This window comes from Manacus vitellinus, unplaced genomic scaffold (genome assembly GCF_001715985.3).
Source record: "Manacus vitellinus isolate BGI_N305 unplaced genomic scaffold, ASM171598v3 scaffold_25_pilon, whole genome shotgun sequence".
In the NCBI taxonomy this organism is placed as follows: domain Eukaryota; kingdom Metazoa; phylum Chordata; class Aves; order Passeriformes; family Pipridae; genus Manacus; species Manacus vitellinus.
In genome coordinates, this window is record NW_021939882.1 from 1,407,812 (window position 1) to 1,425,553 (window position 17,742).

At 44.3% G+C, this 17,742-nt stretch overlaps 1 protein-coding gene across 1 annotated transcript in view; it reads left to right on the plus strand.

Moving 5' to 3' along the window:
- Positions 1 to 13,077, plus strand: part of ITK (IL2 inducible T cell kinase) — a 28,658-nt gene extending 15,581 nt beyond the window's left edge. The window contains exons 4-17 of the mRNA XM_018073528.2: positions 1,370 to 1,498; positions 1,974 to 2,014; positions 2,369 to 2,520; positions 2,966 to 3,031; positions 3,211 to 3,265; positions 5,298 to 5,377; positions 6,025 to 6,161; positions 6,933 to 7,007; positions 7,686 to 7,857; positions 8,552 to 8,768; positions 9,495 to 9,559; positions 9,648 to 9,766; positions 12,272 to 12,429; positions 12,975 to 13,077. Coding sequence (XP_017929017.1) covers positions 1,370 to 1,498; positions 1,974 to 2,014; positions 2,369 to 2,520; positions 2,966 to 3,031; positions 3,211 to 3,265; positions 5,298 to 5,377; positions 6,025 to 6,161; positions 6,933 to 7,007; positions 7,686 to 7,857; positions 8,552 to 8,768; positions 9,495 to 9,559; positions 9,648 to 9,766; positions 12,272 to 12,429; positions 12,975 to 13,046 — 1,538 coding nt within the window. The 3' untranslated portion in view covers positions 13,047 to 13,077. The remainder of the gene's footprint in view (positions 1 to 1,369; positions 1,499 to 1,973; positions 2,015 to 2,368; positions 2,521 to 2,965; positions 3,032 to 3,210; positions 3,266 to 5,297; positions 5,378 to 6,024; positions 6,162 to 6,932; positions 7,008 to 7,685; positions 7,858 to 8,551; positions 8,769 to 9,494; positions 9,560 to 9,647; positions 9,767 to 12,271; positions 12,430 to 12,974) is intronic.
- The last annotated feature ends 4,665 nt before the right edge of the window (positions 13,078 to 17,742 follow it).

A 17,742-nucleotide genomic window follows, 5' to 3' on the forward strand; every position in this document is an offset into this window, starting at 1 on the left:
AACAAGAGGCTGGAGCCAGGCTCTGCTCAGTGGTGCCCAACAATAGGACAAGAGGTGATGGGCAGAACTGATACATGGGAAGTTCCACCTGAACATGAGGAAGAGCTTCGTTCCTGTGCAGTGACCAAGCACTGGAACAGATTGCCCAGAGAGGCTGTGGAATCTCCCTCACAGGAGAAATTCCAGAACAGTCTGGACACAATCCTGTGCCCTGTGCTCTGGGATGACCCTGCCCAGATGAGCCACTGTGGTCCCTTTCCAACCTGAACCATCCTGTGATTCTGTAATTTGAGGTTTCTTATTCAGCAAGAGACAAGCATTTTACTACGGCTAATTTTTTTAAATAATCCTTTCTACATGAAAGATTTTTTGCCTCTTATTAATAGATTTGTTTGTTTGTTTGTTTGATGACAATCTTCTTAGAGAATCATGACTATTAAGAAACATTTTTGCGGGCAGCTTTCATTTCCTGTTCCCCTCCTGAATTGTGCTGTGGTTCGCTGCCGTGGTGCTGAAGTGAAGGCACAGCACTGAACCACTGCAGGCAGACACGAAGCACAGTGCTTGATGTAAGGGTGGTGTTACTTAGTTACATGAAACTGCACCAGGCTTCTGTCACAGCTTTTTCCTGCTTTATAGCATGAGCTGCTGTATTGGTCCCTCTGAAAACATTGGGCCTGACGGAGGTGTCAGGAAGTTCATGCAACTGACTCTTGCAACCTGCTCCAAGCTTCTACTTCATCACCTCTTCTCATTCAACATTTTGAGACTGTTCCCTCCCTTGGACAATTTGAACAGTCTCTTGAAACAGGCCTGAAGAATTTTTCTGTTCATGAAAGTTATGATTACAGATAGAGAGCCTGAGTTTAAAAAGAGAACTTTAATCACTCGTGCAGATATTCAAGACTGGTATTTACAAGTGCAAAAAAATGTTTAGTGCTGGTGAATGCCAGCTTGTACAGCTCCTTCTGAACACCAACACAAAATAGCAAGTGTGCTGGGAATCATCAATATATGGCCTGAAAGGTTTTATTTCTTTTTATGTGACCTTCCTTCTCTGGTTTTGGTGTTTTATCATTTTAAAGAGAGTCATACTGGTAGGATTCTGTTCTACCACAGTAGAGAGATAAGGGCTCCACCACCACCTGGGAGGCTGTTCCTCCACATCAATGGTGCCATTCACTCCTTCTGGCAGAAAGGAAGACTTTAATGGAGGAGGTTGATAATGTTCACCAAAGCTTAGTTTGACAAGAATAAGAAGTTTCTTTAAAGCACAGATTATTTCCATTTAGTTCTAGATGTCTTTTAGGGCTGATGTGGATGCAGATAAATTAATTTCCCCCCTTCTCCTTCCCCTAATGTTTTCCAGAAACTAGAAACAACAACAGCTTGGTTTCAAAGTGTCATCCAGATTTTTGGTTAGATGGCAAGTGGAGATGCTGTGCTCAGACAGAGAAGATGGCACTTGGCTGTGTGGAGTATGATCCCTCCAAAAATGGTATGGGATTTGTTAAGACCATCCTGACCTTGCAAATACTTATTCCTAGCAAAAGTGAAGGATCAAATCTGTCTTGTATAGAACATCAAAAAATACGGTGTTACATTTCCATCAAGAAACATGTTGCTGCAGGACATCCTATTTTGTTCTAACCATATTTCCTCTGTGGCTTCAGTGGCCAAGAGTAATCCTGACTTTGTCTCTCGAAAACACATATAAGTGGTAAATCATTCCTCTCCCAATAAACTTTTGCCTTGTGTCTGGGTGATTCCTTAAGCAATCTGAACCCCAGTTTCAAACCCCTGCTGTGTGGCTGAGATTCACTGTGTAGGTGCAGCTGCCATGTCTTGCTCTAAAAGTCCAAGGCTTGCTATTCACTGGGTTTGTATCACTTGTATCCATTCTTTACATTGATGGTTTCGCCACTGGTTTTGTCCTGATCAACTTCAAATTATCTTTCTTGATTTAATTTCAGCCTCAAAGAAGCCTCTTCCTCCCACTCCTGAAGATAACTGGGTGAGTGCAGTGAGGCATGTTAAGCTGTCCTTAGTGTCCTGTCCTGTGTGATTAACTACCTGTAGGGGATGTGTCCTCATTAAGGTTCACCACAGTGCAGTGACCTAGAATTTCACCTGTGATAACATTCCCTGGGCATTTTCTGTGCAACTGAAATTTTTATATGAAATTCATTGTTTGAAAGTGGTAAAGATTCTCACATTGCCACCATACCCCACTAGATGCTCTGGAGTGCTTTCCTAGCCTTGAGGCTTTTGAGCCCAGAGGACACCAGTGCTGCCAGGAAAATATAATTTTAGAGAGTATGCCATTGGTTTTTATGAATATGATGAGCCTTTTGCCTTGTTTGTGCAGGAATTGTTTCTATACCCCAAGGAAGCCTTGGTCATAGCCATATATGACTATGAAGCCCAGAATCCACAGGAGCTGACTTTACAATATAACGAGGAATATTATGTGATTGACAGCTCTGAGGAACATTGGTGGCTGATTCAAGATAAGAATGGGTAAGTCCCTTTTCAACAGCCAGTTTACAAATCCTTTCTAAATCCAATTTGTTCTTCCATTAACACACATGCTGGCTCCCTGTTCAACTTTTGCGAAGCATCTTCTAACATACAGGGAAAAAATGATGGAAGGTTATTTAGGTTAACTGTCTTCCCTTTAATGTTGCTTGTGTTCAGGCAGCTGGAGAAAAGTGAATTTTAAAGAAATAAACAGTCCTTGTCTCAGGCTGATATTTGCTGTGATACACGTAGGGGAAAAAATTGTGAAACTCCCCAGAAGTTTAGAGGTGCAATCAGTTGTTTTCTTCTCCAGTAACCCTGCTAAATACATAACAACCAGCACTGCTATCATGCAATGAGCAGGCAAATCTTTCAAGGCTGACTCCTACAGATGCAGAGAAAATCCTGTCTGTCAGCACACTCACACTGTGTTGCATCTCAACAGGCACGAAGGCTACGTGCCAAGCAGCTACCTGGTGGAAAAATCACCCGAGAATCTGCAAATGTATGAGTAAGTTGTGCCTATGTTTTTCTTGTACCTCTGAGTGCCCTGGATTTGAAGCTCCAAGCCTCAAATGCCCCTACTCCAGACCACATGTCAGCACTGGCCCTGGGGACACTCAATTCAGCTTTTCAGCAGAAACCTTCCTAGCCTGGAAACGCTGACTCAGAGTCTTCTGATGTTTTCAGGTGGTACAACAAGAACATCAGCAGAAGCAAAGCAGAAGCTCTCCTCAGGGATGAGGTAAACCAGTGTTATGTATGAGGTGGATGGGAAATACTAATTAATTAATGACAAATGAAGCCTGCAAGGGCTGCTCTGTGTAAGAGAGCTGAACCCTGGGTTCCTACTGCATTACTGGCCTTAGTGTGAGATGTCAGATGAAGGACCACCAGCACCACCCCCTTACCTCCATGTTTGCTGAGCAAACATGGGCAGAGAGCTGTGCCAACTTGTTTTAGCCAAACACACACAATAGCTGTGGCTAGTAGAAAACACTGCTTCAGAACACTGTGTCAATTGAAAACTGTGATATTAGCTCATCTTTTCAGTCTCTGCAGGAGGCCTGTGGATGCCATTAGTTCTCTGAAAATTTAAGCGAAATCATGCTGAAATATTTTGGATAAAAGCCAAAAGTATGGGTTTGGAGTTTGTTTTTAGTTTTGTATGTCTGAGTGCATGTGAGCACACATCTTTAATTTTTCAGTTGAGCCAGAGCTTTCCAGTGAAAACTGTATTGAAAATATAAAGAATAACCTTCTTGTTCAGATTTTCCACACAAACACAACCTCAGTTTTTAAACAAGCTCTTATGCTAACAGGTGCCCCAAATAGATGTTGTTGCTTGGAATGACAGTATTTTATGGAAATAAAAGTAGTTTTGTGTGGTTTTAAAAATTCTTCTAGCTCCTATAAACTACTACAGGACATGTCCACACACGGTTTAATAATCTTATTTTTCCTCTTGGTCCTACCAGCACAACTTTTCTATGGCAACTACCCCCATGTGGCTGCAGAGGCTTCTGGTTCAAAGCTTTGCAACCCTCACAGCTCCCCCAAAAAATGTGGTCAAGCTTGAGAGTGATCTTTGGCCAGGCTTGGTGTCAAGTGAGAAAGAAGGACAAAAATATAGCTTAAAGAAACTCAGGCAGGATGCTGTCACCAAAACTTGCCTACCTTCGATACTTGCCAGGGAAATGAGTCCTGAAGCCCTCACTGTGCAGCACAGAGACCCTTTTCAGATCTTCCCTATGCTGGATATTGCATTGTGCAGATCCTGGAGCTGATCAGTCCTCTGGGGAGGTGGGAAGAGGTCCAAGGGAGGGTGCACTTGGTGCATTAGGTTTCCATGAAGTGTTGTGGGTGAGTAGAAGGCATATAAAATGGAGGAAACCTACCATGTAAAGCAAAGGAGGGAATGAAATAATCAGGCACTTGGGATGCCAGATGAAAAGCATCTTTATCTGCAAACGGAAGTAAAACATGTTTTTATTATCAATATATAGGCCAGTGCAGCAAGTTCTATCAAAACTATGTTAAACCTCCTCCACTGCCATTGGATCCATCAGTGTCTGGCCCTGAGGGACCATGGCCTGAGACATGTTAGCATTGAGATGAGTAGAAAACAATCATAACAAAAAGCTAAAAAGGAAAATTATTCTGTGAGTGCCAGAGTGCAGGAAGCTTTCCTACACATTTATGTTTAGATACTGGATGACTGGTGTACCTATGAAAGGGCAGCATCATGTCCAAGCTTTTCCCATTTGTGGTACGTTGGTAAATTATCTTTCATACACGCCCATATGGATTCTCTGGTGTTGGATAAACTGTGCTCTCATTCTGTAGCTGCTCAACAGAGAGCACTCAGAGGGGTTTGCCTTTCCACTCGGATGCACATTTCATTGAACACATGTTCTGTGAAATAGGGTTGAAGGCAATCAATGGGTTCAGAATTTCTAGGAGTGGCCACATGAACTCAACATAAGTGCCTGAGTCTCATTTCCTCTGAGAGCTCTGAGAGGAAACTGAGCTAAAAGCACAGAGCACCCAAGAGACACCAGTGGGGTTACCTGCAGGCCCTGGGCAGCCACCAGAGCTGTGCGTGGGACACCCCAAGCTCTGTCAGTGGGCTGAGGCTCTTTTTTTCCCTACACATTTAGCACATCCTCATGACTGAGCAGTAGACAGGGCTGAAATTAGCACAGCTTTGCCCCCAGCCTGCTTCTTTTTTTCCATTATGTCTCTAACCGGTTTTCTCTCCTTTGCTCCTGTTCCAGGGTAGGGAAGGCGCCTTCATGGTGAGAGATTCGAGGCAGCCTGGCATGTACACAGTCTCTGTTTTCACCAAAGCATTAAGGTACAGCTGAGCTCAGCAGCTTTTCACATCAATTACATCAATGAAACGGCTTCTGTGAGTGTGTAATCTCTGTATAGTTGTTTTGGCATTATAACGAGAGAGCAGAAGGCTCATGAAAATGATAGAGGAAAACACTTCCAAAAAAGGCAGAGAGTCAGCTGCCAGTTGCAAAGTGTTTTAAAGGCTCCACTTCTCCCTGCATCTAAATATGTGCCTATAAATAGTGCCTTAGACATCACTGGGGTTGTAATTCTGATGAGATTGTCCCTGCAGCTGAAGTGTCCATGGGATCAACATGGACTGTGTGCTGGACTCATCAGAGGTGGGTAGCACAAGATTAGTGAAAGGGTTTCAGTAATGGGGCAGAAGCTTTTGTTTCACAAAGAAGAGGCGGAGAAACTTATACTTAACCTTGTCTTATCAGGAAACCTCAGCCTTTCTAGAGATGAGACCATCTATGAGTGAAAAGGAAAACATACAAGTACACAGACTTAATTAGCAACTGCACTCACTCCTTGCTCCTCTCCCATTCATTCCGGGGGAAGGTTTTCCCCTTTTCTCACTTACTACTCTTCTGTTTATACCCCAGATTCCTGTCTTTGTGCTGCAACCTAGTTTTCCTCAAAGAAAACCTCCTCTCTTTTCAGCACAGACAACAATCCTGTTATAAAGCATTATCACATCAATGAGACAACTGACTTTCCCAAGCGGTATTACTTGGCAGAAAAGCACGTGTTTGACTGCATCCCTGACCTCATCAACTACCACCAGCACAACGCAGGAGGTGAGTGAAGGCCAAAGCTGACCAGGGAAGTTGTTGGGTTACCCCGTGCAGCCAGGTGGCTGTTTTGAGTGAAGGAAGGCTCCCAAGCCCTCTGTCCTCACAATGAAGTGCTAAATGGCATCACCTCTTCTTCCACTTATCCTGGCACTTGGATGGCAGAAAAATGACCATTTCAGGCCAGTTTCCACTTCTAGCATTACATCTTCACTCTAGTTGTCCTTCTAAGGCTGACTGTGGCCAACACAGATGCCATAATGACATACCATGGAGAGCCCTGGAAGTGGATCACCACTGCCAGGCCAAGCTACCTGTTTGAATTACACAGCAGGGCCTTCTTGCCCTGGAGGTGATATATCCCTGGACCTTGATTTGACACAAAGTCAGGGACATGGCCAGGATCCACAGCCAGACATGGGAGTCACCAAAGACTCCCATCCCTACAGTGCAGGAGTACTACAGGAAACCCTAGACTTCAAAAATACCCTAAAAATAAAAGGTATAATTTGGAAATTCATCAGAATTAATAGAGACTCACAGCTCACATTTGCTGACAGAGCGAAAATGAAAAATAAGCTGAAACTGCTCAGAATTGGCTTCCTTCTCACAGGCAGGAAATCAGTCTGAGCAGAAGTTCAGCTGCCCTCAAGTGGAGCTGAGAACTCAATACAATAAACCTTCTTTGAGTATCCAAACTGCCTCCTGGGGTAGTGACAGCCACACTGCCCATGGCTGTGACAATAACTGGGACCCCCCTTTCCCTCTGTCCCCCAGGTCTCGTCACTCGGCTCAGGTATGCAGTGTCTTCGTGGAGAAAGAAGGCCCCGATCACTGCAGGGCTGAGCTATGGTATGGTACCCTCATGACTGCATGGGAATCACATTCCTCCCTGGTTAGCTGGCTGATCCTGCATATCCCCGTGGATGTTGATGAATATTCATGTGACCATAGCCATAATAAATAGCTTTCTCCAGAACTGCACTGTTCACTAGATTATCATCTTTGCCATTACCATTGGTAACTGACTGACCCGACAATGCAGGGCCTTGAGGGAGAATCCCAGGGTCTCAATGAAGTCAACATTAAATACTAAAATGAATGCTGAACAAAGGGGATGAGAGTGGGATCACAGCACAATTTGATGAAAGCTGAGTCTCTCCTGAAAGATGCCTCCATTTGAGTATTGTTGTCAACAGAATTTTTGCTGGTATCATCCTTATTGTAATTCTTGGAGACATCAAAGAAACTCAAACCCCATGTTGTGCTCAGTAGTGCACATATGTATGGCAGAAACAATCCTTCCTGAAGAACTGGATAGACAAGACAAAGGAGGGGTAAAAGGGGATGCTGTTGTTCCTACTCTTGAACATGACCTGCAGCATGGGCTAATCAAATGAGCTATCAAAGGTCAGACAGGCAATTTGAGGGAGAGACAGAAAGTCTCACACCACGTCCCATCTCCCACAAAAGCTTTTTGTTTGACATCCTACTGCTCAATCCTTACTCTTTCCCCCTTACAATCAACAGGAAAATTGGTCATTAATGCCTCTGAGCTCACCCGTGTGCAGGAGATTGGCAGTGGTCAGTTTGGGGTGGTCTACCTTGGCTACTTGCTGGACAAGACAAAAGTAGCCATAAAGACCATCCGTGAGGGAGCAATGTCTGAAGAGGATTTCATTGAGGAAGCTAAAGTCTTGATGTAAGTAGCAGATTCACCAAGAAAATCAGCCACTGTGGGATTTGTAAGATTGAACTAAAGTGTTGCCAGGAATATGAATGGGGAATTCAAACTTTGATTATCTGCTATGTATCTAAATAGTAGAGGCAGGTGAGCTCTGGCAGCTACAAAGGAAGGCAATTCAAAGTGTAGGTGAATTATTGTGCTTCAAAGTCTATCAATATCCAGAATGTTCTTCCAGATCTCTGCTGCTGAAGAAGGCAGGGTTCATTGATAGTGCATTTTGGAAAGCAAAGTGGTTTTTGTCAAAAATAATTAGATGGAGAAATATCTTACAATTTGAGGGAAATTTTATTGAAAATCTTTACCTGTAAAAATTTTTTTGCTTTGCACAACTGACTATATCCTCTTTGGTTTTATTGACTTTATTTGTATTTGTTGCATTTCCCTCCCTTCAAAGCAAACAGAAATTGATTTTGTTTTTGTTTGATTGTATGATTTTTCCATGCAGAAAAGTCTTTTGGTGACCATTACCATTGAAAAGGGATGATACTTAGACCTACTTAACATTAGACTTGGTCTACCCATGTGCAGAGCTCTCTTTGCAGAGAGCAGGGTGCAGCACGGTGGCACATGGAGCTGTGTATTAACCAGTTGCTGTAAGAATAGAAGGCACTGAGTCTATTCTTTTCCACCTTCCCTCCCTATCCCACAGGAAGCTGTCTCACCCCAAGCTAGTCCAGCTTTATGGTGTGTGCTTTGAGAACACTCCCATATGCCTGGTGTTTGAGTTCATGGAGAATGGCTGCTTGTCCGACTACCTCAGGAGCCAGCGGGGCACTTTTTCAAAGGAAACCCTGCTGGGGATGTGCCAAGATGTGTGTGAAGGAATGACTTATCTGGAACAAAACTCTGTCATCCACAGAGACCTGGTATGTTGGTCCCACATAGACTTTTTCTTTGCTCTGGGTGGATGTTTTCCTGTGCTTTCTTCCTTCCTTAATTTCAGCTTCCACACTCCTCCTACGTATTTACAGGGGATCCTGTATCTGCCCTTATTGCAGAAGCAGTACCAATACTTTGGGGGAAAAAAACCCCCAACCCCTGGATTGCTGATTAATCTATTTCCCTTAATTGTGTTTGGGAGAGAAGAAACAAGGCTATAAAGTTTTTCTTCCTTCCTGAGTGGACTCTTTTGCTTCCCAAGAGCCACAGTTCCTGGGTACTGACTCGTCTTCATGTCTAAAATCAGTGGGGAAAAAAAAAGACCTGTTTTTGCATAATTCATGTATAAACATGCATTGATGATCAAATACTTTTAATTAGGTGGTGTTCAATCAAGCTCCATTGGTCACTGTGGCTGTTTCACTAGGGAGCAAGGACTGTGAATAGCTGTGGATATTTTAGGGTCTTTCTCTGCCCTTTCTGGGCAATAAGGGCCTGAAAGTCAGATTGATGGTTGAACAACTTTTCTGGCAACAGGGACATGCTGTAAAATGTACTGAAAGCATGAGAAGCTCAGGGTTTTGTCCTCTTTGTATGGCACAATGTCACTTTGATGCTCTTTTTTAAGCACTATCTGCTCTGCCAGGATAAAAGCCACCACAGGTCAGTCTTTCAGCTCTGACCTGCTGCCTTTGCACCTTCTTTCCTTGTAGGCTGCCAGGAACTGCCTGGTGGGGGAATCCCAGGTGGTCAAAGTGTCCGACTTCGGGATGTCAAGGTAATACCACTAAGGCCGTGCACGGTCCCTGCAGGGTTGTCATGGGATGGGGAGTTACTCAGCATTCTCCCTTCTTTTCCTGTTCCAGGATTGTCCTTGATGATCAGTATACCAGCTCCACGGGTACCAAGTTTCCAGTCAAGTGGTCTGCTCCAGAGGTTTTCTCCTACAGCAACTATAGCACCAAATCTGACGTTTGGTCATTCGGTAAGAAACTTGTCAAAATGGAAGAAATTCAACAAATCCCAGCTTAGAAAACTTAAGGGCTCAGTCCTTAAGTAAACTCTTCTAAACACTATATCCTCTGGATTCTTAGGGTGTTCTACAGCTGTGCAATGCTATATCATATCAAAAAATGAACTGTGTTTTCTGCTGACATAGCAGGAGTGTCCAAGAAAAAGTTAGAGAGCCACTGACAAGATTACAGAGGAGAGGAGAACAGAGCAGAGGAAAGGGATAATATTTAGGCAGTCCATCTCTTTGCATGTCAATCCTAGGCACTGATTCCTCACTCAAACCCTCTGCCTTTCCAAGTTTGCTCTGCTGAGTCCATTTGCTTTATGCTGATCTGAAAATATAATTTCACTGCTCCCATTTCTCACCTCATTTCCTGCTCCCCAATGCATTGTTTTATGATTTGCGTCCATTCTTTGGTCTCCCTTCTGGACCCTCACAGATAAGAACACCGCTGTATATTTTCTCCCCAAAGCCATAACAAAGGCTATCCCCTGGGCTGTAGATCTGGCACACTCATGGCCCTGGCCCCTCTCCAGCCAACATGCAAATCTCTGTTACCGCAGTGAATCGGGGCAGTGTGCTGTGCACAGCACACAGTCAATGGGGTGCCACTCAGCTCCAGGCCCAGCAGTAAATAATGCAGGATTATAACCTTTCCTAGTCTGTGCTTGTGAATGCTGTGCTTTCCTTGCTTTTTGCTGTGGCTCCCATCTCTTCTGCTGTGCCTGAAGCTGTGCACTCCTGGGGTGGGCTACGAGCAGCGTGGCGGGCACTGGGTGCTCAGACACACACAGCCTCCTTCACAAACTCAGCAGGGAGATGCTTCAGAGAGCACCATTCCTCTTTCCATGTTCCCTGGCATGTGGAGGAGGCTGTCAGCACTCACCATGTAATGACAAGGGACAGCTTTTGTCAGTGGAGCTATTGCTGACACCTCACAGCGAAGTGGCAGTGACATGGGGAGAGGTGCTACTTTGGTAGGAATGTTCTTCTGCTTCACAAATCAGAAACTGGCCTGTACACTGAAAGCCAGATGCTTCCAGAGAAGGTGCTCAGATTGATTTACAGTCAAGCCAAGCCTGGTGAAGTTGGCTTACTCCAGTTTCAGATCTGAATGAAATATAGGTGAACTTTGCTTGTGTTGGTCAGTCCTTCTTTGTGAGATGTGCAGACGGTGGGTTGTACATCTGTCAGACTCGTTATCTCCCCATCTAGTGGGGTTTGCATAAGAGGATTCCTCATGGTCTCATGGCTGTGAGCAGCTTTCTGCTCTGCTACTCCGCAGCCCATTCATCTCTTCTGCCAGGTCTGAAATCCTGCTGTGCCCAGGACAACAAAATGGGTGTGAGAAGCTCCCAGTGCAGGAATCTGCACACTTGGGGAGTACAACTATTTTGCTTTTTCTTCAGTAGGGCCAGTATCAGTCTCTTTGCATCTTCCTGTTTGAAGATGTCAAAGATGGAAGCAGGAGTAATTGAGCAAAGCTGAGTGTGCAACTGTGCAACTATGGAGTTGCACAACTTTATTTCAGAACAGTCTATATATAGTCTGTCTCTCTTTTCTAACACAGTTTACTCAGTGAGGCATAATAGGTGACCAAAGAAATTAAAGCTAATAACAACCCAGATGCCTTGTATTCACTCAGTTTGCAGACCCTCTCTGACCTGGAGGCCAGCTGCAGTGTATTCAGTCTTTTTGTCTTTGCCTCTCTCTCTTCCACCACACTAGAGAAGCATGAGTTTCTGTACTGCTCTGAACAGCAATCATTGAAAAACATTTAGGAAAAGAGGAAAAATGTGCCTCAATCCTTTGAAATTCCACTATGAGTGCATGTGAATTCATCCCAGCAAATCACACCACCCAGGACATTTTTCAGGCGAGGAGTTCCCTGCACTAAGCTGGCTAACAGGAATGGAGCAGTTCATATTGCTTTACTGCTACTGAGTCTCACCAAAATTAACAGCTTTGGGTACAGGACACACTGCAGGCAGGAACATCAGTGACATGTCTCTTGTATGTGATTAACTGGAAGCAAAAATAGATAAACTGAATCAGTGACAAAAAGCAGGTTCTCTTTCCCAGATTACACATCTGGATGGAGCACATGCACAGCATTCCCTCTTCACAGTTTTGGAGAAGACATACTCTGCTTTCTGACACATAACACAGCATCTGACTCATGGGGAAAGACATCCCTGTGTGCTAGACTATGACAAAGTAGGATGCAGAGAAGTCAAACTGGTACTTCCACACATTCCAGTGCACAGCAGAGATCCTGGCTGGCATCGTAGAACTGTACAGCTGTGTTAGGGCCTGCCTGGTTTTTCAGATGTGTACTGAGAATCCAAGTGAAAACGCTTTTCCAAGTAGCTGACACCAAGGTTGAGCTGCAGAGAAGAACAGGTGGAAGGTGGCCACAGGTCTGCTGAGGATTTTATTTGCTTCTTTGTGATTTTTCTCATTTCTTTGCTTTAGGAGTGCTGATGTGGGAGGTCTTCAGTGAAGGTAAAATCCCCTACGAGAATCGCACCAATGCAGAAGTAGTGGAAGAAATCAATGCAGGATTTCGGCTTTACAAACCCAAGCTGGCCTCCAAGGCAATTTATGATGTCATGAGCCACTGCTGGAGGATGGTTAGTATTGTCATGGGAGAGTCCTAGTTCCCAAAGACAAGAGCTCTCTTTCCCTTGGCTTAAAGGAGGAGACAGAGGTGTACACATCACATGCTAACACAAGATAAAATCCTGGATGTGAAGCACTGTAGCTTTCATCTGCACCAGCAAGCAAACTCTGGTCTCTCTGCCTTTAATTTAATCTGCTGTTTCTATAGAGTGCATTGACTTCTCTAAGGAGCCCATGTAGTGCACCTAACTCTAGTTAATTCAAAAGTTTCCTTCCTAAGAAAGCTGCAGATCTGTGGGGCTGAGTTCTAACAGTGATGGTAAAAATAACAGCCAAGCCATTAGAAGGTACTTAGTGTCCACGAGACAAAATTCACTGCTAATAAAAAAGAAAAACTGCACAGAAGGAAGCTGGTTCTTCCATTGGCTTTTTCTCTATAGAGATAGATTGTATTTTTGTTAATACTCAGTTTCTTCACAAGATTTTCCTTGCTAACCTTGCCATTCCTCGCAAGCTGACAAAAATGTTCTTCCTCTCTCTTCTCTTCCCTGCTCAGAGGAAAGACGAGCGGCCACCCTTTTCTCTTCTGCTGTTCCAGCTGAGTGAAATCTCCGAGTATGATCTGTAATCATGGCACTGTTCACTCAGCACAGCTGAGAGTCCTGAGAGAAGAGAAGACTGGATTTTCCCCACACAAAGCATTAACAGGAATCCTCTCACCATAAACACTTGCCATATGCCTGGGGAGAAGAGAGGGCAGAGGCTGGTACTTCCAGACAGACAAGATATCCCCGGGTCTTCCAGAGCCTAGACAGACACAGGCTTTGGTTTGGCCAAGAATGTGGTTTGCATCTTAAAAGCAGAAGCAGCAATTGAGCACAGAGTCCTGAACCACACAATCCAGCAAAGGTATTTCTCCTGAAGATACAGCCTCAAAACTAAGAGATCTGACATTGCTGTTCCAGTTTTGTGAACTCCCAAATGAAGGTCTTCCCTGGGGAAAAGAAAAACCTGTCTTTAACTGAGGAGGAACATTTAGACATCTCCACAGCTCTCTAATACAGAGTGGGCTGGACCTGAAAGCTCTGAACATGAATAAGCCTGGGAAACATAGGAACAGTGACTGCATTTCTGACACCGATATTTTAAGGTGGTTTTGTTTTCCTTTGCATGATTTTTTCTGCAGCTGTGGCATAACAGGAACAGGATTCAGATACCTGGTAAACTGAAGAGGTGTCTGTGTGTGCACAAGAGTTTGTAAGAGAGGAAGAGAAAAAGCAACGTGCTGAAGAGTTTTGAAATTGTCTCAGATTGCACTGCATAGTGAATGAGAAAAAGGGACTCTGATGCAAATGGAGACATTCTTGGAGGGGGGGAAGTCAAAGCTGAACGTTTATATTGTTTTTTCTTCAGTCTTTCTACATCAGAAGATTAATACATGACTTCTATCCAGTTCATTTGAACAAAGCATGGAGGACTGAGCAGTGCAGAGTGCTCTGTGTTTCCAGTCCAGGACAAGACAGAGTTCTGGGATCTGATTACCTGTGAAAGGTACAGGAATCTACTGCTGAACTGGTGTGTTTGGAAAAAAGGAGCTGGAGGGCTCACAAGAGAGCCACGAGGAAAAACATGCAGAGCACATGCTCAGTGCACCGGTGATAATGAGAAGAGTTTTCTCATACTTCAAAGAGTAACTGAATCATCAAAAGTAAAGACCTTTCCATCTCCTCTGTGAACAAAGGGACTGATCAAAGAAAAAGTCCAATGCAAATGGACTGCCTGGGTTCTTTCTCCACAAGGAGTTCTCCATTATGTGGTGATGGCAGAAGAAGGTATAAACAAAATCCATCTCCTGGTATTTAAACTAAAATCTGTATTTCCACTGCAAGACAGAGACTGTTTTGGCACAACTGACCCCAAAACCAAATGTCTGGGTGTTGGTGTCCTGCAGAATTTGTAAATTTGTAAAGTGCAGGACTTTCTGTTAAGCATTAACAATAACTAGGGAAGTCAAGAGGGTTCATGGATGATATGTGCATATATGCAGGATGTATTTTTTATGCTTCTCTGTTTTGGGCAGGTGAGAACACAAGGAAACCTTATGTGACAGCAGCTTACAAAAACTCTAAGGTGCAAACTTCCAGCAGCAATCTCCTTTTACAGAATCTCCAATTACAGAAGTCAGGTTCAAATATGTTTGCCAACAAAAATGGAACAAGGAAATAATGTAATCCCATGATCTAACATATCCTGTGTTGAACTATTTCTTCACAGAAGGCAACTTTATTTTTGGTATTTTTCAGACCCATGGTTCTAGGGTAGCTTTTAGGAGCCATAATATCTTTTCAGGTATGTGGATATGGGCAAGGCATCAGTTCCTGCCTTATACATCTTCACACACTGGGGCAGGGGTTTCTGCAGGCTCACAAAGTTAAGCTTCTGGCTTGCTGCCCTCATCATCCTTGGAGGAACCAGGGGTCTGTTGAGCTTGAGGGCATTGCTATTTAGTAGCAGCAATATTGCTCTGCTAGGTGATCTTACTGAGGTTATATTTATATTTGTATATGTGTAATATTTATTAGCTAGAGTGTGTTGCACAAAACGATATTGTGATGTTTTATGTTCGTTTTTACAAACAATAAAATTGCTGAGTCCCAACAGTGGGGTTCACTATATGTTAGCAAAAATGTAAAAACCATCCTCATGCAACTATAATCATACAGTTTGCTGTTCCTCCAAATCCCTCCCACCAAGAAGCAAACAGGCTTTATCTGGCTTTCTGAAATATCTCTGTTCCCCAGAACTATGGCTGTGTTCTGGGATTAGATTACTATGAAGTATTCAGAATCTCTGCAAATTCATTAATTTACTACATAATTTACTATATGGACACCAGATTTTTAGGTCTAAACATCCATTATGGTGGCTTTAAATTCTCCTAATCTTCATAAAATGGGGGTAGTATTATTTGAGTGCTCCCAGAGGGTGTTTCCCCATGATAATTTACAGGGATCTTCAGAAATCTCAAAAGGTTAGTGCCTTACTGGGATAACTGCATGATGTCAGTGCACTGTAACCCAGTTCTCTCCCACCAGAGCAGTGCCTATGGCGAGTTCAGGTGGGTGCCCTTCATGTGGCTTCACTGGATACGTTCCCCACCAAGTAGAGGTCAGAATACCAGTCTCCTGCTGCAAAGTGAGTAACCTTTCTCTGAATACCCCTTCCCTGTCTCCTTAAAAAGCATTTGCAATCTGCTGAATGTTTAAGCCACTCCACCTTTACCCGATGGAAAAGTGTTTCAGCAAGGTGGGAGGTTGTGCTTGTCCCTATTTTCCCGCTGGGTGCACGGCTCTGCTGACGCTGCACACTTGGCTGGAGCCAAGGCCCAGAGCTCTATCCCAGCGTGTCCCCAACCTGCTGCTGCGATGGCCAGGCACAGGCACAGCCAGGCTGGCGTCCCTGCTAGGAAAAGGCAGTCAAGCAGTAACCTCATCTAGAAGGAGCAGCTGATGCTTCTCAGTGGAGACCAGGGGCTGGAGAGTGGCAGAATTAGCCATGAAAACCTCTTTCCTGGGCATGTGTTAGTCACCCCGTGGAAGTGGGGGTTGTCAATACACAATTACCTTAAAATCAGGCCTGATAAAAGTCTAGAATTTCCTGAAACATTTTTTAATGAACATGTTTTTATGTGATGTTTGGCTTTGTCCCTCTCTGAACGCTGCACTTGTCAGCGCGGACGGATTCAGGTGAATGGCTCTGCTAAATCTCACTTGGCAGCCACTTCAAATCCGTGTGTATTCTTCTGTTCAGCTCCTCCCACTATCGAGTTATCTCTCCCCTCCACCCCTCCACACAGAGCCAGCTGATGCACACACTCCTGAGTCTGTAGCTGCATGGGGCTGCTCCTTGCTGTCATACTTCCCAGCCTCCAGAGAGATCTGCAGGACAAATGCAGAGAAGCTCATTCTATTATTCTACAAGCTAAGACAACACGGAGCAGAAAATTAAAATATTATCCTAACATTAATGGAATTCCCATCACCCTGAGCCTGGCTGATAATGGGACCAGATTAAACTGTGCAAAAAAACAGTCCACAGAAGTCTTTGTTGCCACAGTTTTCTTGAACTGACCTGGTTTCACCCATGGCCTCAGAGCAATATTAGCTGTAAAATCCTTTGTGTCTGCAGTACCAGTGCTCACTTACTGAATTTTTCTGCCAAGAATTAAATAGTAAAAAGAGGAATGATGGCTACAAAATGTTCCAGTCAAAGGTGAGATAGAGTCATAGATATCACAGAATCATAGAATAGTTTGGGTTGGAAAGGACCTTTAAAGGTCATCTAGTCCCACCTCTAAAGAAGAAATGCTATTCAGAGGAGAGAGAAGGGTCTACTCCCAGAGAGGATATTAATACATTTTTTCAGGTGTAGTCCTCTCCTGTAAAACAAAGATAGTTCCTAAGACTGTCCTGCTGCTTTTCTAGTTTACAGGCCCTGGTGCCTTTAAGCCCATTGCATCCGTTCGAATCACAGTAGCAGAACTGCAGAGTAAACTGGTGTCCAAGCTTCCCTGCGGAGTCAACATACACCCACAGGGAGCAAGCTCAGCCCCTCACTAGCATAGGCAACAGTAGCAGTCTCTAAGGAATCAGAGGGGTCACTAATCCAGGAGGGGCAAGATAGTCCAGTTTTAGCATAGGCTGATGCTCAGGAAAGGAACACTGCCAGGGCCACCAAGGAGGTACATCTAGACCTGTATCTAGACCTCCATCAGTCCTAGGGTATCCACCAGTGTCTTTCAACAAGATAGTTCTATACAGGGCTTGTGTCAGTCACCACGAGGCAGTGTTCCTCTGGAAGCTGTGAGAGGTCCAGTTTGGATTTCACAGTAGATCAGAAGGGCTGTATTAGAGCTTTAAAAAGAAATATGAGCAGAAGGACTGGAAACCTGTCCCTGAAGAAAAGCCAGATGCCAAAAATGCCAAAAGGAAGACCTTTTGGATGTGGTGCTGACTCAGAAGTGGATTGGCACTCCGAGCAAAGGCACTGCCTTCTGGTTTTGGCCCCCAACATTCTCAGTCATCCGAGGCTCCATATGTATTCTATACCTACATGTATTCTGCAAACGGCATGTTTGTTAAGATGGTAGGTTAAACTTAACAATGGTCCTCCGAGGGGCAGAGTGGCTGAACACCCGATACCCAGCAAACACAGCAGCAGGGAGATGGGGGAACCCAGCCGGGTCCTGCCTCCTCAGGGACCCAAACCCGTTCTGCCAGCACCAGACCTCCGAGGGGCTGCAGCAGCTGCCCCCAGCCTTGTTC